Genomic DNA, 21,857 nt, shown 5'->3' with positions numbered 1-21,857 from the left:
GTGCAACGGATACAGTAAATGATGTGTGTGGAGGTGCAGGTAAATTTGCTACGGATATGGAAGGATCCATTGGGGTCTTGGAGGGAAGTGAGGGGGGAAGTGTGGGCGCAGGTTTTGCATTTCCTGCGGTTGCAGGGGAAGGTGCCGGGAGTGGAGGTTGGGTTGGTGGGGGGTGTGGACCTGACGAGGGAGTCGCAGAGGGAGCGGTCTCTCTGCAACGCTGATAAGGGTGGGGAGGGAAATATATCCCTGGTGGTGGGGTCCGTTTGGAGGTGGCGGAAATGATGGAGGATGATACGATGTATCTGGAGGTTGGTGGAGTGGAAGGTGAGGACCAGTGGGGTTCTGTCCTGGTGGTGTTTGGAGGGGCAGGGTTCAAGGGGGGAGGTGCGAGAAGTGGAGGAGATGTGGTGGAGAGCATCGTTGACCACGTCAGTGGGGAAATTGCGGCCTTTGAAGAAGGAGGCCATTTGGGTTGTTTGGTAATGGAATTGGTCCTCCTGGGAGCAGATGCGGAAGTGAAGGAATTGGGAATATGGGATGGCATTTTTACAGGGGACAGGGTGGGAGGAGAGGTGTAATCTAGGTAGCTGTGGGAGTCGGTCAGTTTGTAGTATAATGTACCAACATTAGTATGTGTAGCACAAAGTCAGTGAAGATTTATTTGGATTGTTCTGTATGGTTAACCCTAAGCCCCTCTAAAATGAGTTAGAGAAATGAGTTATGAACTACACCCATTTCTTTGTCTTGTTTAGATTCTATAATTCTCCATTAGCAAAGAAAAATTCTGTGAATGGAGATGAATATACCATCTATTAATCATGGAACAGTAGCCAAAATTTCTAAACCTAGAAACAGAATAAGCAGTAACTTAAAGGAGAATTGCAGTCGCTCAGAGATTGCCATAGGACAGAACTTCCTGTAGTCAGTCCAACATGCAAATTGATTCAAAATTTATTCTTATACTTGAGTCATTACAATGCTGATGAGTGTTTTCTTATCCTCCTGCCATTCACCTGTTTCTTATCCAATCCCATTGCATGTAATCTCTGGCCTCTGTATTAATTCACTTAGTCTTGGCCCAGTCCTCCCTCCCACCTTGACTGTCTCAGCTCCATTGCTCACCTTGTCATGTTTTCCCCTTCTATCTTTCACAGATGATTATATCGTTTATCTCTTCTTGGTTACTTTCTTAGATGTTCTTATACTGCACCATCTTATTTCTTCCTTTTTCTCCCTCATCTGTCTGCCTCTTCAATCTCCATGGGTTGAAAGTTACTTTAATTCTCATGAGGGCATTTGTTAACAAATATAGCATTGTTCCCTATTCATGATAAATGTATAAGCATTTCTGCCTGCTGAGTAGTAAACTTTTCCTTCACTTGTAGAGAATAGAGACACAGGCAGGTAGTAGTGCACTACAGCACCATTTAATGAACAGCTGCAACTCCTGACTATAAAATCAGGTCACATTAATTTATTGAGCCTAGTGACATCTGTACATAAATGTAAACCACTTTGCAGACCAAAAAGGTTTCAGAAACAAAATATTGTTTCATTATTGGGTCACTGGAGAACTGTGTCATTCCAAGTAACGAATAGAGTTAATTTTATTGGTTTTATATTGGTGCTGGATCTTAGAGATCACAGTGGGTCAGACAGTATCCATGGAGAGACAGCACGCTAACATTTCAAATCCATCAAGATGCTGTCTGACCCACTGATCTCCAGCATTTGTTGTCTTCAGTACAGATTCCAGCATCTGCAGTAATTTGCTCTGATTGGAGTTGGAACTTGTTTGTTTTAGTACTGATTTGGAATGGCCATTCACTTCTGAGACTAAGCTGGCTTCCTTCTCTTGCTATAAACAAGGTAGGTTTAGAAGAAAAATAAACAACAGAACTGCAGATGCTGGAAATCAGAAACAAAAACAGAAAATGGAAAATCTCAGGTCTGGCAGCAGCTGTGGATCACAATCAGAATTAACATTTTGGATCCAGTGACTCTCCTTCAGAATTGGAGGTCTGAACTTTTGAGTTTCAGAACTTCAGAAGTTCTGAAGAAGGATCACTGCACCCGAAACATTAACTCTGATTTTGCTGTGTAGCTGCAGCCAGACCCTGAGATTTTCCATTTTCTGTTTCTGTAAAGTTTGTAAGAAATTGACATGATAACTTTGTGCAAAATTATTTAAATGATTCTTTTGGTGGATCTTTATTTAAAGTACACCACAGGTGACTTTCTCTCTCTCTCTCTCTCTCTCTCTCTCACACACACACACACACACACACACACACACACACACACACACACACACACACACACACAACAGTGCTGCCTCAGAATAATTCCATAAAGTAGAAATTCATTTAACAACTCAGCTAAAACTATACTTGAAAATCTTGCAGGGCTTTCATACTAGCTGCTTTTCTTGGGTTAATGTGGAGATTAATTTGCAAATTTGCCTTTTTATACTATTTTCTATATTGAAATGAAAATATCAAAGTGGAAATAGTTCTAAAGTTGTGCACTTCAGGCTTGCCGATTGTGGGTTTGGCACTAGAATTGTCATGTTATGAGTAACAACAACGTAATACTTGAAATGTTTTAACAGTAAATATGTTAGACTGTCCCTAGAGGGATGATTTTAAGCGACAAGAAAATTTTTTGAATTTGATATTTTTGGAAAGTTGTAGCTGTGCAACGATGTTTTAATGGACATGCATATGAAGTTGGACTTGATAAAATGTATGGATATGTGCAATCACATTACCTGGTCTTAGTTTTTTAAACAAAAAAAAGACTTTTAGACGATATATAATTGTTCTGAGTGACTTGATATCCTCCAAACTATCCCCACCCACAACCTAGTGTGTGTTGTATCACTAAATTTGATTACAGATGGTAGAGATTGACCTGTGGTCAAACACACAACATCTGGCTTTCATACTACCCTGAAGTTTGCAGTGAAGGCATGTAAAAGTATTCAAAACAAGCAGTCCTGACTGATTCTGGTGGGGGTTACAAAGCAACATTGACTTTATCTCTTCTGTAAGTCAGTGTGTTAGTTAACTAACAAAAACAATTTCCTTCCAAATTAATCATGAATTGATCATTTTGAAATAGATACATGTTCAGTATACACTTACTTGAATTTAGCTATGCTCCTATCTTTCCCCTCAGCCCCATTTTATAATGTTTGTTGAGGTAATACATATTAGCCGTTATCCAAGTACTTGTACCTGAATCAGTGTGCTTAGAAGTAGTACTATATTTTTGCCTTTCCCAAAGGGCAGGTACTTTGCATACATATGTCGGCTGCTTGAAGCTGAGGAGCTGGCCCTGCATTCCAATTTGTAGCTAACTACGTGATGACCCTGGTCGTCTCCACTGGGGCAGCACATTTACAATAAGCAATTTTCAGCATTATCCCATAGTTAAAGTTCCATGCAGTGAATTTGTGGTAACATATCCAGCTGTCAATGATATTTAATGTCGTGAAAGATTTAGAAATAACATGAACCTTTACGGATGACCCACACTGATGTAGGGATATCTTTTAAGGTTTGTTAAATTTAAAGTATGTTACAATTAGATGTCATTTCCTGCACAAACCTTTGATCTGTTGAACATTTGGTAGAACAGACATTCAAATAAAATGCCACAACATAATAGTAATGATCTACGTAAACTGTGAACTTCTTTCAGACTAACTTACTTCCTTTTGCTCATTTATTGGTTTTCCATTGTTAAATAGCAGTCTTGTGGTCAGTATTTTCCTGCTTGGTAAAATCCCCTCCCAGTCTGGAGACTGACTTCTCCCCCAAGGTCAAACTGGAGTTGTAAAACCCTTTACTGAATTGCAATGCTTCATTCACTGTCAACCCCACCACGTAGCATTTCAGGTATGTGATCAAATTACCAATTTGGTCACAAAACCTATAGTGTTTGGGGAGAGAAGTAATTGAGTTAAAGTTATTTGTGTTTCAGTTATTAGTGAGATATTTAGCACACATACTAGTTGCTTTTCTTAGAAAATTGGTTTAGTTTCCTGTCGGGTTTTTGTCCCTGCAGTCATAGATTAATAAAAAAGGACAAAAAAAGCACAAATAAAATTGGTTACAAATAGAACAAAGTGCACACACATAATATGTGATTAATTCTTATTTTGCATTTTTACGATTTACGATTTCTTTCCATGGGGTGGCACAGTGGCTCAGTGGTAGTTAGCACTGCAGCCTCCAGCACCAGGGACCCGGGTTCGATTCCAGCCTCAGGTGACTGTGCAAACTCCACACAGACATTCTCCCCATGTCTGCGTAGGTTTCCTCCAAGTGTTCCGGTTTCCTCCCACAGTCCAAAGATGTGTAGGTTAGGTGAATTGGCCATACTAAAATTGCCCATAGTATTCGGTGCTTTAGTCAGAGGGAAAATGGGTCTAGGTGGGTTACTCTTCAGAGGGTTGGTATGGACTTGTTGGGCCGAAGGGCCTGTTTCCACACTGTAGGTAATCTAATCTAATTTTGAAGGAAAATCTTTAGTCTTAGCACATCCTATGTAATTTCCAATTCTGTATTGTATAATTGGCTTTTGGCTTGTCACTTAGTTTTGTCCATTGTTTACATACATTTCTTGCTTTTGATTCTTAACTCTGTCCAGTACAAAGAATTTTTGGCAAAATATGTAAATGCCCTAACAATTGTCTCCTTGTTTCACATTCAGCGTACCTGTCATACATGCCTGAACATTGCTTTCTCTTTCACCTCTTCACAATACAGTATGATCTGAAAAAATTTTAAAGCATGCCAGTTGTCAATGGGAACAATTAGTGTGATTGTCAGAGATAATGAGTATACAAGGTCAAGTACAGGGTTGAATTGGCTAAAAGCACTTAGTTTTGCTGAGCACTTAGATGTGTGTCTGGAAGGGTTAAATCAAAAAATCTTCTATTACACTGTAGGATGATAGGCGTAGACATTGCTGGCTTGTTTTAGCAAAGGCAAATGGGATTGATCTTTAATTTGTGGTCATCTAGCATAGATGTTCTCAATTAGAACATTTTCAGAAGTCTGTCGTATTTTCCCGTGAAAGCTAGGTAAATAATTAAACGGGGTTAACTGATTTTCAAGTGCAGCACAAATCTAAACAACATTCACTTTTTAAAATTAAAATAGCGCAGCAAAAACTCTCCCTCCACCTGCACTTCTGTGGTTGCTTTTGCTGTTTATTTTTGGAACTGCCTTGATTCCAGATTAAAACATATGTGGGTTTGGTAGGGCACTGCACCCAGGTCCAAGGTCACAGAGCCATAGAGTTGTACAATATGAAACAGCTCCTTCAGTCTAATGTGCCGTACCTAATCCCAAACTAAACTAGTCCCATCTGCCGGTTCCTAACCCACATGCCTCCAAAATTTCCTGTTCCTGTACTTATCAAAATGTCTTTTAAACATTTGTAATTGTACCCATAACTGAGAAAGATCATTCCACATGCAAACCCCCTGAGTAGAAACTTTGCCCCTTGTGTCTTTTTTAAATCTTCTCCTCTCACCTTAAACATGTGACCCCAGTCTTGAAATCCTCCATCCTAGTGAAAAGTCAACTAACATTAACTCAGTCTATACCCTTCATTATTTTATAGACTTCTAGTAAGTTGCCTCTCAACCTCCTACAATCCAGTGATAAAAGTCCCAGCCTGTGTGGACTCGTTGGGCTGAATGGCCTGTCCCCACAGTGTAGGGATTCTATACAGCCTTTATAATTCAAACCTTTCATTCCAAGTAACATCCTGGTAAATCTCTTCTGAACCCTTTCCTTTCTATAACTGGGCAACCAGAATTGAACACACTATTCCAGAAGAGATCTCACTAATGTCTTGTACAACTTCAACATGACTTCCCAATTCCTATACTCAAAAGACTGAGCAATGAAGGCAAGTGTGCCAAACACCTTAGATTCCAGTTCAGCTTTGGCTTAAGTACTGAAGCATTTACTTCCAGCTTTTATGTAATTTGGAATGAAAATAACTGGTGTTTTATGATGCTTTATTGAAACATATCGAATTTTTCACCCAAAATTAGTTATTTTGAAGTGCGTTTATTATGTGAGTCAATGATGCAACTACTTGTGCAGAAGAAGTCCTAGAAATTTAAATACCAATTAAAAATGCCTGTTGTCCTGGTGTTAGATTAATTGAGGAAGAAATATTGGTGAGGGTCTCAATGTTACTGCCGTTCTTTGCAAAAGAAAGTTAAATCATGCAACATAATAGTGTGGGACGTTTTTGAGAAATGTTAATATTTTGCTAATAGATAAGCTAACATTGTTTGCATAAAAGTGAGTAGAAATTTGGTAGATCATGCTATGCTTTCACATCCGCATGATAAACTCATTTTCAATGCAAATAGACGGAAATTCTTTAGGGTAGATTGAACCCATTTTCAGAAGTAACCATGAGTATTCAACACAAAATAACACCAAAGTAGAATTCTCACGGTGAATTTGTAGCTGGTCTGAAAAAGGTAAAAAAAAAAGCCACTGTGCAATTTAGGGGAGGTCTTATGTGAAGGCTGAGGAAGCTATTAAGTAAGACTCAAGGGAGAGTCGCTATGGAAGGAGCTTCACTACACAGTTAAACAAGCTATATTCGGCCTTGGAATATTCATTGAGATCAGTGTCATGGAAACTATTTTATTCCCTTGGATTAATATTCCTTGCTTTAATTAGCACTCCGTAAAATGAGTTATTGATGTAGATTTTCCTTTTCTTGATAAGTGGCAAAGACTGAGATGTGGATGTTGCAATGTGCCTAAATGAGCTCTGGGGGATTCCATGCTGGTGGTCATGCTAGGAGTACATTTGTAAGTCAGTAAAGCTAGTTAGAAGTAACTTTAACCAGGCAGGAAAGATGAAAGTTACATTGCTGTAATTGCTAATGAAATTGTGTAAATGTTCATAATTCATTTGTTCCACTGGTGTCAGAAACATAGTGCAACACCAGCAAGATTGTGCATAACGGGCATGTCTTCAGCTTGTGTTCTACTATAAGTTTGACCTCGCTGACGGTGTGCTGTTTGTCCCCATCACCATACTGCAACCAGAAAAGATTACAAAGAAAAACTGGTTTAGAAAATGCTGTAAATAGTCACTGTTTCTCTGTCCAATCCTAACTTTAAGGCCTGAGAGAATTGAGCGCTGCAAGTTCAGGGGCAGATAGGTAATGATTAAGAGGAGCAGAGAAATTGAGATTTGCTGTGATCTTTGCGAATTAGGCAAAGTCTAGAAGAGAGGGGTCCAGGTGAAGGGGAAATATTGAAGTGGGTAATTGGATCCTAACCAAAGGAGGATGAGCTCAGTCTCCCACTGAGCTCAATTTATTGTGGCTTTGGATATAATTGGATGATGGTGAAGCTTTTGTAAAGGACAGATCACTTGGAATCAGAAATGGGATCAGGGAAGTGAAGGGGAAGGAGGACATGGCAGAGCATTGGTCTGCATGCTGTTGAAGCTTGTAATCCTTCCCACCTAAAAGCAGCAATAGCGACTGAGTGCTGGTTGACAAGTTTGAAATGAACTAGCTGATGAGAGCATGTCCGAGTTGGCGTTGTTGAAAAGGGCAGTCAAGAAAGTGCAGTGGCATCGTTCGGCATTGGGAGCAAATCTCAGGTTGTCAAAACTATTGAAAGCAGCCTGAACTGTTAACCCTTTCTCTGTCCACAGATGCTACCTGACCTGCAAATTATTCTTAGCATTTTCTATTTCTACTTCAAACTTTCCAGCAAGCAGAAAATTTTGCTTTTGTGTTACTTGACACTAATTCATGAACACATGCAAGAGTTTTAGCCATAATGAATTGCTGTTGTTTTGTGTTGGAACCTCAGTATTATGAAGGGTAAAGATTTGAATTTAGTCAGCAGCAATGAGGCTGTAATTACTAAATTACAGCATTGTAGGTTTAGGACCAGCAGCTTGGGTTTGGTCTCTGATCAAGCAGCGACACATTTACATTATGTTGGTGCAGCGGGTTTAAATTCTGTGGATCTTGCCCAGAGGAGAGTTGATCCAACAGTCAGAAGCTTAACTGGGTGGAATAGGGAGGAAAGAATCTCTTCTTCCCTTTCAAGTTAACATCTGTTAGATTTGAAATAGTTCAGATTTGAGATTAATTTGTTGTCGTTTGGATTTGCCATCATTGTGAAGCAAGACAATAATTTCTGGGAAACCTTTTTTCTGGGCTTCACTCCTGTCAGAGATCCAGCAGTGATTTTGGATTTCCAATATAAATTTGGAGTTAGTTCAAAGCAGTACAAGAGCACCAAAGTTGTGTAACAACCTTCCCATTATCCTCCTTACCTTGTTAGTTCTTGCTATCCTAACATTTAAATCAATAATTATGCTATGTACAATTTGTAGTCCTGTAACAATTGAACTTAATGTTAAGAACCATGAATTAGTGTTCACTGTAATTGTGCACATTCTGTCTTGTTTATATATGATTTTGTTAAGCTTCCTTCTCTGATAGAAAACTACTATATTTGAGCTCTTAGGATTCTTATTATGGCGAAACAAGATGCTAGTTTAGGAGTACTAGTCTTGCAATAGAATTTCATTTTAAGATGCTTTTTATTCCCTTTTATAGTTTGATTGGCCACTTGCTGGTCACCAAAATGACATTATACCCTTCAGAATAATTGTTGCATTAATTATACCTGTGACTACTGTTACCTTTTGCCTGACGAAGGACTTATGCCTGAAACGTCTATTCTCCTGCTCCTCAGATGCTGCCTGACCTGTGCTTTTCCAGCACAATGCTCTCGAGTCTCTTCACAAATATTTTATTTCGTGAGATGATGGTGTTAGTGGTAGTATCATTAGACTACTAATCTAGACACGCAGGTAATATTCTCGGCTTTTGGATTCAAATACTGGCCTGACAGACGGGGGAATTTGAATTTAATAAAGTTTCAGAATTAATCTAGTGGCTATGAAACCATTGGTGATTGTTGGAAAAACTCATCTGGTTCATTCATGTATTTGAGGGAAGGTAATGTGATCTCCTTACCTGGTCTGACCTACATGGGACTCCAGACCCACAACAATCTGGTTGACTCTTGCTGCTCTCTCAGCAGTTAGGGAGAGGGATTACTCGTTTCTACAGAAGTAGATTTCAAGTTGGGTAACCATAGCATACATGGCAAGGAGAGACCAGAAACGTGAGTCACTGGCTTAACTTTTCGCATATTTTTGCATAAGATAAGTAAACATTGCTAGAATTTTGTAATTAGTGTGAATATAAACTGTGTGCAACTGGGAGCTGTTCTGATGCTCACTATACATTGAAATGCGATCATCTTATTGTCACTAACGCACCAAAACAGCGATTAATGGACCTAAAGAATTCATTAGCTACTACCAGCAAAACTAATATCATTTACAAGATACCATGCAAGAACTGTTTTTAAAAAAAACTACATTGGACAAACAAGCAGGAAACTTGCCACCAGGATACATGAACACCAACTAGCCACTAAAAGACACCACCCACTACCATTAGTTTCCATGCATACAAAGGACACCACTTTGACGGAACAACACACATCCTAGGATAGGCTAAACAAAGACACGCATGAAAATTATTAGTGGCCTGGCATTCTAACTGGAACTCCATCAGTAAACGCATTGATTTAGATCCCATCTACCTCCCTTTGAAAAAAGCAATGGAAATGACATCACCCACCTTAAGATGCCAAGACCTAAAAACAGAGAGGCAGGACATACCACAACACTTCGCTGGAAACTCGTACTGATGATGTTACCTAATATGGTGACAAAACGTCTGAAAACAAACCTTCCAGGTTAGTGAGCGAACAAATTTTACAAAGTTCTCATCATCCTGAGCTACAAATCTCAAAAATTGCTAATTGTTCTAACTGTTATATAGGTGCTGTTTGATGTTGAGACTTTTAGGACTGTTTTACTGTTGGACCTCAAACTGCATAGTGTTTAGTTATCAGAACTTAATTGCTTTGGGGAGCCTAGAATTTCTTCTGTGCCACTCCACATGTGGGTCAGGAGTACTTTTTGCAAAATTGGGTGATCTTACTATAATCTCTCCGTGAATCATATTTTGTTTGTGCTAGGAGAAGTGCAGAGAAGATTTTGCTTGCAATTGCAAGTTGGAGACCAAGATGAAGTATGACTTCTTTATATGTGAAATGCGATGGTCATTTTAATCAAGCATTTTCATTTCAATCCAGAATCTGTTTAAAATACCAATGCTTATGAACATCATAAAATGGCTTTACCATCAATGTCGAGTGTGTGGTGCTGGAAAAGCGCAGCAGGTCAGGCAGCATCTGAGGAGCAGGAGAATCGACATTTTGGGCATAAGCCCTTCATCAATCTCCAGCATCTGCAGTCTTCCCTTTCTCCTTTACCATCAATGTGTCTTCCAATTATTTCATAGGCCATTTTTAAAATTGAGTCTGAATTAAATGTCCAGAAGTACAGCACATATAATCTGGTTCCTAATTTAATATACATTACTTACACAAAATATAGCAGGCTTTTTTTTAATGATGGAAATGTGAAATGACCATGTTAATTCTGGTTCTCTAATCCTACTTTACTTTCAGTTAATGCTATTGTTGCAGTTAACCATTTTCTATTTCTCATCTAAAACAATTTCTTCTTTTTGGTAAGTTCATGAGAGTTGATTAATCAAAACAATCTTTCAGAATGCTGCTTTGGAAATTTGACTAGTATTTGAAATGAAATCATAAGATAGTCAGGTTTTACAGATCCAGTTCCATTCCAGAACCCAGCACTTGCTGTTTCATTTCAGATTTCCAACATCTGCAGAATTTTGCTTTTGTTTACAGATCCAGTGTCCTGATAGGCATATTAAGTCTTAGTAATGGTTTCCTATATAGACTGCAGTGAGATTTTGAGTTTACTTCAAGATTACCATGCTTTTTCTTCCCAGTTGTACTATCCTGTGTCTGTCCAATTTTCTTCTTGTAGGTGCATGTGGAGCAGGTTGGATGAGCATAACGACAGTGTAGACTGTGTATTTGATTAAGGAGCTGTTTTTTTTAAGTGTCTCTTTGACTTCATTTTATTAAAACTCTCTTTTTCTCATTGAGTTGATTTGTTTATTTTTATCAGTACTCTTTTTTATATAATTACTATTATGTTTTTTTTCAGGATGTGATTGTAATGAATTTGGTATTGAGACCCAGCAGTGTAACCAAGCCAATGGCCACTGCATCTGTCGGGAAGGGATTGCAGGAGAACGTTGTGATAAATGCGCTCGAGGGTACTCTGGTACATTCCCTCATTGTGAACCATGTCATGCATGCTTCAGACTGTGGGATAAAGAAATTGAAGAGCTGACTAATCAAAGCAAGCAACTTGTAGCTCAGGCTGATGAGATCAAAGCTAGTGGAATAGTTGGGCCTTACCAAGAAACTGTTAGTGCTGTCCAGGACAAAATTAATGACATACGAGCTCTACTTGCTGAAAATCCTGCGACTGAACCACTTGACAGTATTGGGGACCTCTTGGATGAAGCCAAGTAAGTAAGATTAAGGTTGAGTTAATTTCTTCTTGTGCCCTTATGTACACCAATACTTCCTGCTCCATACTGGAACAAAGTGCTGCTGACTGCACTTCATTTACATTTGCCATTTTAATAGAAAACTGCCTGGAGAGCTAGACCAGAGTCTAGCATTACCAAGTATTGGGGATGTTTGACTATCTGAATGCTGCTGTACTCATGTGAATTTGCAATTGATTTACGTAGCCAGATTTGTCCTATGGTCAAAATGACTGATAGCATGAACTCTATGATAAAACATGAATAAATGTCTTCATCTTTGGTTTTGTACCAGATAACAGTGGTGAGGCCACTCTGTGTAATTTTTTTCATCGTTTTTCTCCTAATGATGGCCACATTGCCAAGAATGTATCATGAAGATTCTTTTCTAGTGGAATCATACAGTTGAACATTTGCCTACCGAAGGGTGTTCCCCTGGGTAAAAGACCAAAAAGACTTCTTGGAAACTGAACATATTTATTGAGCCAGACACTTTGACAACAAAATTCTTGTTCATGTTTAGCCATCTGTGCTCTACAGTTAATCTCATTAAATTGGTCTTTATCTAGTTGTGATTAACTGGGAAAGTTTGAGGCTTTTTTGTACTCCTAACAGGTCAGCTGGGAAACGTTGTTTAATAACCATCTGCAAGGCAGCTGTGTGAAGCTGTTTGCATGCTTTAATAAATATTTTTTGGCTTAATTTGACGATTGAAGCTCGCACATTTGGTGCACTACTCCTGCAATTTTGTCTTGTATCAGAGCTACTGATTCTGAGTTTTATGTATTATTTTGAAATATTAAGATTATCTACACTGTTGTCATCTTCATTCCTTCAAGATCCACCAATATTGATTCCACTCACTGGCCTCCATTTCTGTATTTGCTCAATGCAGATGCAGTGATTGTTACTTACCTATTTATATCAGTTTGTATCACACTATCACTGCTAAAAAGAAAAGTAATCCCAATATGACACTGGAAAACTCAGTGGGCATATTCTCAGAGGAATATTGTCATAGTTTTGTCCATTTTGAATGCCTAGTGATCTGTATTTTAAAAAAATATAGTTTAGTTTACACACCATATTACATAGTATTGTGTAGACATAGTTTCATTCTTTTGAGTAGGGCATCCGATACATGCTGCATTCAGTTGGATCAGCCTGTTTGCCCTTTTGAGGGTAAGATTTAGCATGCAAGATATCACAATATTTTTGTACTTGAATGTTGATGTTGCTGCTCATGGGGAAAAGAATTAGTAACATTTGGGATTTGCCATTTTTATAGGATAATGAAAAGTGTCATGATTTGTATTCTAAAAGATTCAACATATTGAGGTTTCACTGAGCCTCCTCTATTGGATACCGGTTTCAATAATTGTATGTAAAGAATGGAATGTGGATTATCTTTGGATAGCTTTGTTAATTTTTCGAAGGGATAGAAACCTTTCTTGTGATTTAGATGTGGGTACTTGGTCATTATCAAGCAGACTTTCTTGATTTAATCAAGTGTAAGATCATTTTAAATGTTGCATGTTGTGATAATGTAACCCTCATCTTAGATACTGTGGTTATCCTAAGTAAGCTAATTAAATTAAGTTTTAAAATCCTTTGATTTCAGGAAGAAAGTACTTGACCTTGCAGAAAAGGTTACTGTAATTGAATCAGATCTTGCAACTACAGCAGACCGAAGTAATGTGACAGACCAAGAAATAAGTGTCCTTCAGACCGATGCTGAAAGTTTGAAAGCTGTTGTAAATGAGCTAGCAGAACAATTGGAATACATTAAGAACTCTGATGTCCATGGTGAGGATTTGATTGTTAATTGAAAATTGAATGCTGATATATTTAATATCTACAAGTTCATTGATACCTCAAATATCAAAACTTAGTTATCTTTTTCCTACCAACTTTATGGTTTTACTGATTTTGAATGGTGAGGAGGGAAATGTTGAAATACAAATGACTTCACAACACCATATAAACAGTTAAGTGCTTCATACTATTTCAAAATAGTGAGAATGTATTTGGCATTTATCTATTTGAGTACTTAAAGCACCTATTGGATGTTAATTACAGTTTCGTAAGTTACTCAGTTGTGTTTCTATCTCTCTCTTTTGTAAATAGAGCTCCAGAAAGTGTTGCATAATGCTTCGGTGTAACTTCAGTAGTTTGTTAATCACTTTCTGTAATGTTCTGTTGAGTACATCAGTATAAAAAGGCCATGTATTTATTATGTATAACTCTAAATAGATGTGATTAAATCTGCCCTCTAAACTGTAATTACTGGACTGAATTTTCTATTGTCTTACAGAATCTTGTAATGTCACCTTTTAAAGTAATGCATGACTTAATGTTTTCTATTCACTACAATACTTGTAGGAGCCTTGGACAGTGTCCAGAAATATTTTAACCAATCTGTTGAGGCTGAAATGACAGTTAATGCTTCAACCACTGATCCTGGTAGTATACTGCTGGAATCCTTGAGCACTCGTGAAAAGGTGGATGACATGATTTCACAGAGTCAGGATCGCTTTGAGCAACAGCAAAAAGAACATTCACAAAGTCTAGAAGAACTAGCTGACAAATTGCAAAGTCTAGACCTCTCACCATTAAGCAAAAAGGTACATGTCAGGTTTGATTTAACATTAGAAGAGCACTGTAGATCCATATTAAGCTGCCATTTTATCTTAAATGGCTATTTTTAGTGGTCCATTTGCAAAATATGTATAATCACATATGTATGGTTAAAAGTAAGTTGAATTTGACAACAAGGTTTCTATTATTTGATTTGATTGCAACACCAATATATTCCATCTAAGCTGCATTTTTTTAAAGAAGTTTTGTTGTGTTAGATGACGACTGTATTTGTTATGTATCCTGGATTTCAAAATATGACTAGAGCACTTCAATTGTCCATAACCAAATAAAACTCCATTTTTCTGAAGTGCATGTTCTGACCTGCGCTGTTCACTCTCTTTGCTCAGATTTGTGGTGGCCCTGCAGGAATGCCATGTGCCGAAGCGGAGTGTGGTGGTCCCAACTGTCGCGCTGATGATGGAACCAGAAAGTGTGGTGGCATTGGCTGTGATGGACTTGTAACTTTGGCCCATAATGCATGGCAGAATTCCATGGATTTTGACACCGAGATTCTAAATGCTTTGGCAGAAGTGGATCAGCTTTCAAAAATGGTATGTTTTTGCATTCGGAAATGTTAGTTGTCAAGTAAACCAACGTGCAGTTTATCAAGCGTTTTGTTGCTTTGCTTGCTTGATTTTTTAGGGAACAAAAGTCTCAAAGTGATTATAACGTGTGAACGACGATGCAAATACTCACTTTAGGAATTGGATTCCAACACTTCATGACAGCACTCGTTGAAATTGTTGCCAGACTGTGCAATATATTTCAGTACTGAACCAGATCTTTGGCATTTCACCATCTCCCAAAAAAAAATGCTGTACTCTGCTTGTAGAGTTTTTCTTTTCGCTGACTGTGCCACTTTAATAGAATCTATATGTGACAGTTGTTAAATATGGTTTCTCACTTTATCATACTAATAAAAGCAACGTACTACCGTTGCTGGAAGTCTGAAATAAAAGCAGGAGATGCTGGAGAAACTCAGCAGGTCTGGGAACATCTCTGCAGAAAGAAATAATTCCCGTTTCAAGTCTGTGATGATGTTTCATCAAAACTAACCTAACATCCATTGGGACAATGCCAGAGGTCATTATTCGGAAGAGATAGCAAAACATTTAGCAAATATTTGTGTAATCAAACAGGTTCAACAATGTTTGACAAATTTACTAGAGTCCTTTGAGTGTATAGCCAGCAGAGTTGATAAAGGGGAAACCAGAGGTGAAGTATCTGGATTTTCAGAGAGCATTTGATCAGGTCTCCCATAACACGTTACTGGAAAAGATTGGAAACACCGTGTTGTGATAGCATGGATTGAGAGTTTATCAACACACGAGAGACCAAGTCAGGATTAATTAATGTGGATGGAGGTTAGTAAAGCATAATTAGTGGAGTGCCAAAAGGATCAGTCCTCAGGCCTTAATTATTTATCATTTATATATATGATTTGGAGAAGGGGGCAGAGTATAATATATCCAGTATACAAAAATAGGTGTTGTGATGAATCTGCCGAGGATATAATTTATTTGAGTACGTGTGCAAAGACTTGGCAAATGGAGTTTAAAGTAGGCAAGTGTGAGATCATGCATTTCAGTAGAAAGAGTCAAAGCCAAACTATTACTTAAATGAAGAGAGACTCTCTAAAAGAAAAACTGCAGTGGAGAGGATTGGGCCGTTCTCATGCAGGAAATGCCGAGTGTTCGCATTTAGCTGCAGCAAGTAATTAATAAGACAAATGGAATTTTGGCCTTTGTCGCTAGAGAGTTGAAGTTTGAAAACAGGAAAGTTTTATTACAACTGAACACGTGTCAATGAGGCTACATGTGAAGTGCAATTTTAGTCTCCACGTTTTAAAAAGGGTATACTGGCATTGGTGGCAGTTCAAAAGAGATTTACTCACCTGATTCGTGGGAGGAAGAGTTGACTTATCAAAGACAGCTAAACAATCAGGCCATTATAATTATAAAACGGTGAGGGGGGGAGAGAAAGATGACTGACCGACTCATCCTATCTCTGATCTGGTCTAATCTTACAGTGCAATTCTATGAATGTATAGATCCTGTCATCATACAAATCAATTTTACTCCGAAACATAAATGCTGTTTTTTAGGGATCTCATTCATTGCAGCAGATAATGATTTGGACACAGTCTCTATACCATCTCGGTCTCACCACAACACTGCCTGTGACTTTATAATTTGGTGGTTATACAGAACAATAAAATTAGTAATTTACCCATTCCCATAGTGAATCAGAAAACACCGCTCCTCACCTGCTAAACCCTTGAGCCATTTCGATTAGATTCAGCTGTTCAATCAGACGTTAATAGAGCAGATGACCAAAGGTTTGATAGCTTGTCTGAATGGAAGGAGGAAAGTGATTGAGTGGTTTCGGGAGGGGAACCCTGGACAGAATTTGAGAACGCCTTGGTAAGTTGCTAAAAACGATCTTGGAGTTGGTACACTGTTGCTACTGTATTGATGGTGAAGGAGTGAATACTGGTGTTGGATGGGGTGCAATCAAGCAGGAGATTTAATCTGGATAAGTTGCTTTAGTGTAGTTGGAGCTGCACTCATCCAGATGAGTGGCAATTATTCCTTCGTACTCTTGACTGTACCTTTGTAGACGACAGTGAGGGCATTAGACTAGATTCCCTACAGGAAGGAAACAGGCCCTTCGGCCCAACAAGTCCACACCCACCCTCTGAAAAGTAATCCACCCAGACCCATTTCCCTCTGACTAATGCACCTAACACTAGGGGCAATTTTTAGAATGGCCAATTCACCTGACCTGCACCTCTTTGGACTGTGGGAGGTAACCGGAGCACCCGAAGGAAACCCATGCAGACACTGGGAGAATGTGCAAACTCCACACAGACAGTTGCCCGAGGCTGGGTCCTTGGTGCTGTGAGGCAGCAGTGCTAACCACTGAGCCATCATGCTGCCCCAAAGTTACAAGGCGAGTTGAAATTGTTGCAAAATTCCTAACCTCTAAGCTGCAATTGTAGCGACAGTATTTTTATGGCTGGTCCTGATCAGTGTATGATTAATAGTATTTCTCTCCAGAATGCTGGTGAGGATTTCAGCAACAACAGTGCTAATGAATGTCAAGGGGAGATTGTTAGATCCTCTCATTGATGGTCATTACTTGGCAATTGTGTGGCACAAGTATTACTTGACAGTTCTGAGGAAGGGTCACTGGACCCAAAACATTAACTCTGATTTCTCTCCATGGATGCTGCCACACCTGAGCTTTTCCAGCAATTTATGTTTTTGTTCCTTGACACATCAGCTCAAGACCTGATGTTGTCTCAGTCCTGCTGCTTCTGCAGCTGAGTTTGTTGCCTCCTGCTTTAGTCAGTTCTGATTTCATTATAGTTTGTGCTGCTGTCTTGGGTGGGTGCAATTAAGTGAAATTTCACTGAGCACACTTATTGATTATATGTGGCATTAATTAGTGCTCATATTGTGTCCCTAAAGGTTGCTGATGCGAAAGTTAAAGCAGATGAAGCTAAACTAAATGCACAAAAGGTCTTGTTAAGAACCAATGCAACAAAAGAAAAAGTGGACAAGAGCAATGAAGACCTCAGAAATCTTATTAAACAAATCAGAGAATTTCTTACACGTAAGAATTGAGGTTAAACTTTTAACTGTTGTCATCTGTGTTTCTGTTATGTAATAGAATTTTGTAATATTACTTATATCAATAGTGAAGTAGAATCCAAATGATAAGCTATTTTGAGTTGCGTGATTTGAAATTTGCTTTTGCTATTTACAACCATATGAATAATTTTTCTGATTTGGAGATGCCAGTTTTGGACTGGGGTGTACAAAGTTAAAAATCGCACAACACCAGGTTATAGTCCAACAGGTTTAATTGGTAGCACACTAGCTTTTGGAGCGATGCTCCTTCATCAGGTGATTATGAAGTATGCAATTGTAAGACAGAATTTATAGCAAAAGTTTACAGTGTGATGTAACTGAAATTAGACATTGAAAAATACCTTGATTGTTTGTTAAGTCTCTCATCTGTTAGGATGACCATGAAGATTTCACTTTTTTTCGTATGTAAATCACAAAATCTTTTTTAAAAGTTACACAGTACATTGCAGACTTACATTGTACTTTGCTCAAAAACTGTATGAATCCATGTAAGACTCTTAACTCACTTTTTAAGATTAGAATCAGCCTAAACATTATGACACAGACCAGGAACACACGGGCTAACACCTTCAACATATTAACATCTTATCTGGAAGACGCCAATTGTTACAGTTAACCTGAGAATGTAACTTTTTAAGAAAGTTTTGTGATTTACACATGAGAGAAGTGAAATTATCATGGTCATTCTAACAGATGAGAGACTCAAAAAAACAATCAAGGTATTTTTCAATGTATAATTTCAGTTACATCACACTGTAAACTTTTGCTATAAATTCTGTGTCTTAGAATTGTGTCCTCCACAACTACCTGATGAAGGAGCGGCGCTCTGAAAGCTAGTGCTTCCAATTAAACCTGTTGGACTATAACCTGTTGTTGTGCGATTTTTAACTAAAATACTTTTTTCTGCGATTGTTGTTTATAGTTGCAAATTTTTCTGTCTTTACACTCTGCCTTTGAGAAAGTGGTATTGAAGCAGGCTTTATGAACTGTTGCAATCCATTTGGGCAGGGACACTGTCATCATTAGGGAGGGATTGCCAAGATTTTGACCCAGTGACACTGAATGAACGGTAATATATTTCCAAGTCAGGGTGGTGTGTGGCTTGGAGGGGATCTTGCAGGTGATAGTGTTCCCAAATATTTGTTACCTTTTGTCCTCCTAGATGGTGGTGGATGTGGGTTTGAAAGGGACTGTTGCTTCTGAGCATTGGTAGCAGAAGGAGTGATTGTTTTGTGATTTGGAGATGCCGGTATTGGACTGGGGTGTACAAAGTTAAAAATCACACAACAGGGATTTAAGATAGCTTTGACAAATAGGGTTAAGGAGAATCCAAAAGATTTTTACAAACACATTAAGGGCAAAAGGGTAACTAGGGAGAGAATAGGGCCCCTCAAAGATCAGTAAGGTGGCCTTTGTGCAGAGCCACAGGAGATGGGGAGATACTAAATGAATATTTTGCATCAAACAAAAGCAAAAAACCAAAAGAGAAAATGCTGGAAAATCTCAGCAGGTCCGGCAGCATCTGTAAGTAATCTAGTCTAGTCTATCTAATCTTAAAAAAAAGAGCTGACATTTCGAGTCTAACTGACCCTTTGGCAAAGCTAATCAAAAGGGAGAAATAGGGAGGTATTTACACAAGGCTGAGAGAAGGTGAGTCATGGCTCCAGAAGCAAAGGTAGCAATAAAGAGATGATAATGACAGTGCATAGAGAGATCATAGGGAGATTAGGAGCTGTGAATGGCCAAGGCTGAAGGTAGTGCTATGTGACAAAATATGTGGGGGATGGGTGAAGCAGAGGCAAAATGGAAAACAGGGTAGAAGGATAGCAAAGGGGGAAGAGGAGTGGAAAAAGGTGATGAGAGAGTGGGGAGCGAGAAAGAAGAGGTGCAGAACAGTGAAAATTTTTTTTAAAAAGAATAAATAAAATAAAATTACAGAGCAGAATGAAAACAGAGGGGTCGAGATGGGATAATCATCTGAAGTTGTTGAATTCGATGTTGAGACCGGCAGGCTGTAACATGCCTAGTTGGACGATGAGATGCTGTTCCTCCAGTTTGCGTTGAGCTTCATTGGAACATTGCAGCAGGCCAAGGACAGACATGTGGGCATGGGAGCAGGATTGTGTGTTGAAGTGGCAAGCCACGGGAAGGTCCGTGATCTGACTCTGTACAGACCAAAGGTGTTCAGCAAAGCGAACACCCAGTCGGCGTTTTGTCTCTCCGATTATAGAGGAGACCACATTGGGAGCAACGAATGCAATAGACCAAACTGAAAGAGGTACAAGTGAAACGCTACTTAATCTGAAATGAGTGTTTTGGGGCCTTGGATGGTGAGCATGGAAGAGGTAAAGGGGCACGGGTTGCACCTTCTGCGATTGCATGGGAAGGTGCCGTGTGTGATGGGAGAGGTGTTAGGTGTGATGGGAAGATGCCGTGTGTTATGATGGGAGAGGTGTTAGGTGTGATGGGAAGATGCCGTGTGTTATGATGGGAGAGGTGTTAGGTGTGATGGGAAGGTGCCATGTGTTATGATGGGAGAGGTGTTGGGTGTGATGGGAAGGTGCCGTGTGTTATGATGGGAGAGGTGTTAGGTGTGATGGGAGAGGTGTTAGGTGTGATGGAGGAGTGGACTAGGTTGTCGCGGAGGGAACGCTTTCTGTGGAATGCAGACGGAGAGAGAGCGAAGGAAAGATGTGTTTAGTGGTGGCGTCGTGTTGGAGTTGGCGAAAATGGCAGAGGATTATTCTTTGCATGTGAAGGCTGGTGGGGTAAAAGGTGAGAACAAGAGGGACCCTATCCTTGTTCTGGGAGGGGAAGGAGGAAGTGAGGGTTGTGGTGCAGGAGATGGACCACACGCTATCGAGAGCCTTGTCAACAACTGTAGGTGGGAAGCCACGGTTAGAGAAGAAGGAGCACTTATTAAGAGCACCACTTTGGAAAGTGGCCTCATCGGAACAAATGCAGCGGAGGCGAAGGAGCTGAGAGAAAGGGATGGAGTCTTTACAGGACATAGAGTGAGAAGAGCTGCAGTCCAGATAGCTGTGGGAGTCAGTGGGCATGTAATGGATATTAGTGGATAGACTATTGACAGAAATGGAGACTGAAAGGTCAAGGAAAGGAAGGCAAGTGTCGGAGATGGACCAGGTGAAGGTGATGGAGGGGTGGAAACTGGAAGCGAAGTTTTATGAATTTTTCCAGGTCAGGACGAGAGCAAGAAGCCAAACCAAAATAGTCATTGATGTACCGCTAAAGCAGTTTTGGTAGGGGACCCGGATAGGCCTGGAACAAGAAATGTTCCACGTACCCCATTAAAAGGCAGGCATAGCTAGGACCCATGCGGGTGCCCGTTGCTACACCTTTGATTTGGAGAAAATGGGATGAGTTGAAGGAGAAATTGTTGAGAGAGAGAACAAGTTCAGCCAGGTGGAGGAGAGTGGTGGTGGATAGAGATTGTTCAGGCTGCTTTTTGAGAAAGAAGCAAAGAGCTTTCAAGCCGTCTTGGTGTGGGATGGAGGTGTAAAGAGATTGCACATCCATGGTGAATATAGAAGGTGGTTAGGGCCTGCGAATTGAAAGCTGTCAATGTGTTGCAGGGCATCAGAGGAATCCCGGATGTAGGTGGGGAGGGAGTGAATCAGGAGTAAGGATGGAGTCAAGGTAGGAGGAAATCAGTTCAGTGGGACAGGAGCATGCTGACACAATGGGCCAGTTGGGACAGTCCTCCTTGTGGATTTTGGGGAGTAGGTAGAAACGGGCTGTCCGGGGTTGGAAGCTATGGGGGGGGGGGGGGCATCTGGAGGAAATGAGGTCAGTCACGGTGTTGGAGACAATGGCTTGATTCTCAGTGGTGTGGTTATGCTCCGGGGAAGGTAGGAGGAGGAATGTGAGAGTTGACACTCAGCCTCTGCGAGGTAGAGGTCAGTATGCCAGACGACAACAGCACCCCCTTTCTCAGCAGGTTAATGA

The 21,857-nt window shown here is 39.7% G+C and overlaps 1 protein-coding gene across 1 annotated transcript in view; it reads left to right on the top strand.

Annotated features, from left to right (window-relative positions):
- The window catches only part of lamb1a (laminin, beta 1a), a 106,269-nt gene that overhangs the window by 67,907 nt on the left and 16,505 nt on the right, over positions 1–21,857 (top strand). Inside the window, exons 24-28 of the mRNA XM_060842930.1 lie at positions 11,205–11,574; positions 13,217–13,401; positions 13,978–14,219; positions 14,583–14,786; positions 17,709–17,853. Coding sequence (XP_060698913.1) covers positions 11,205–11,574; positions 13,217–13,401; positions 13,978–14,219; positions 14,583–14,786; positions 17,709–17,853 — 1,146 coding nt within the window. The remainder of the gene's footprint in view (positions 1–11,204; positions 11,575–13,216; positions 13,402–13,977; positions 14,220–14,582; positions 14,787–17,708; positions 17,854–21,857) is intronic.

Source organism: Hemiscyllium ocellatum, chromosome 23, assembly GCF_020745735.1.
Source record: "Hemiscyllium ocellatum isolate sHemOce1 chromosome 23, sHemOce1.pat.X.cur, whole genome shotgun sequence".
Taxonomy (NCBI): domain Eukaryota; kingdom Metazoa; phylum Chordata; class Chondrichthyes; order Orectolobiformes; family Hemiscylliidae; genus Hemiscyllium; species Hemiscyllium ocellatum.
Note: the sequence above shows the minus strand (reverse complement) of the source record. Positions and strands in the feature narration are given on the sequence as shown.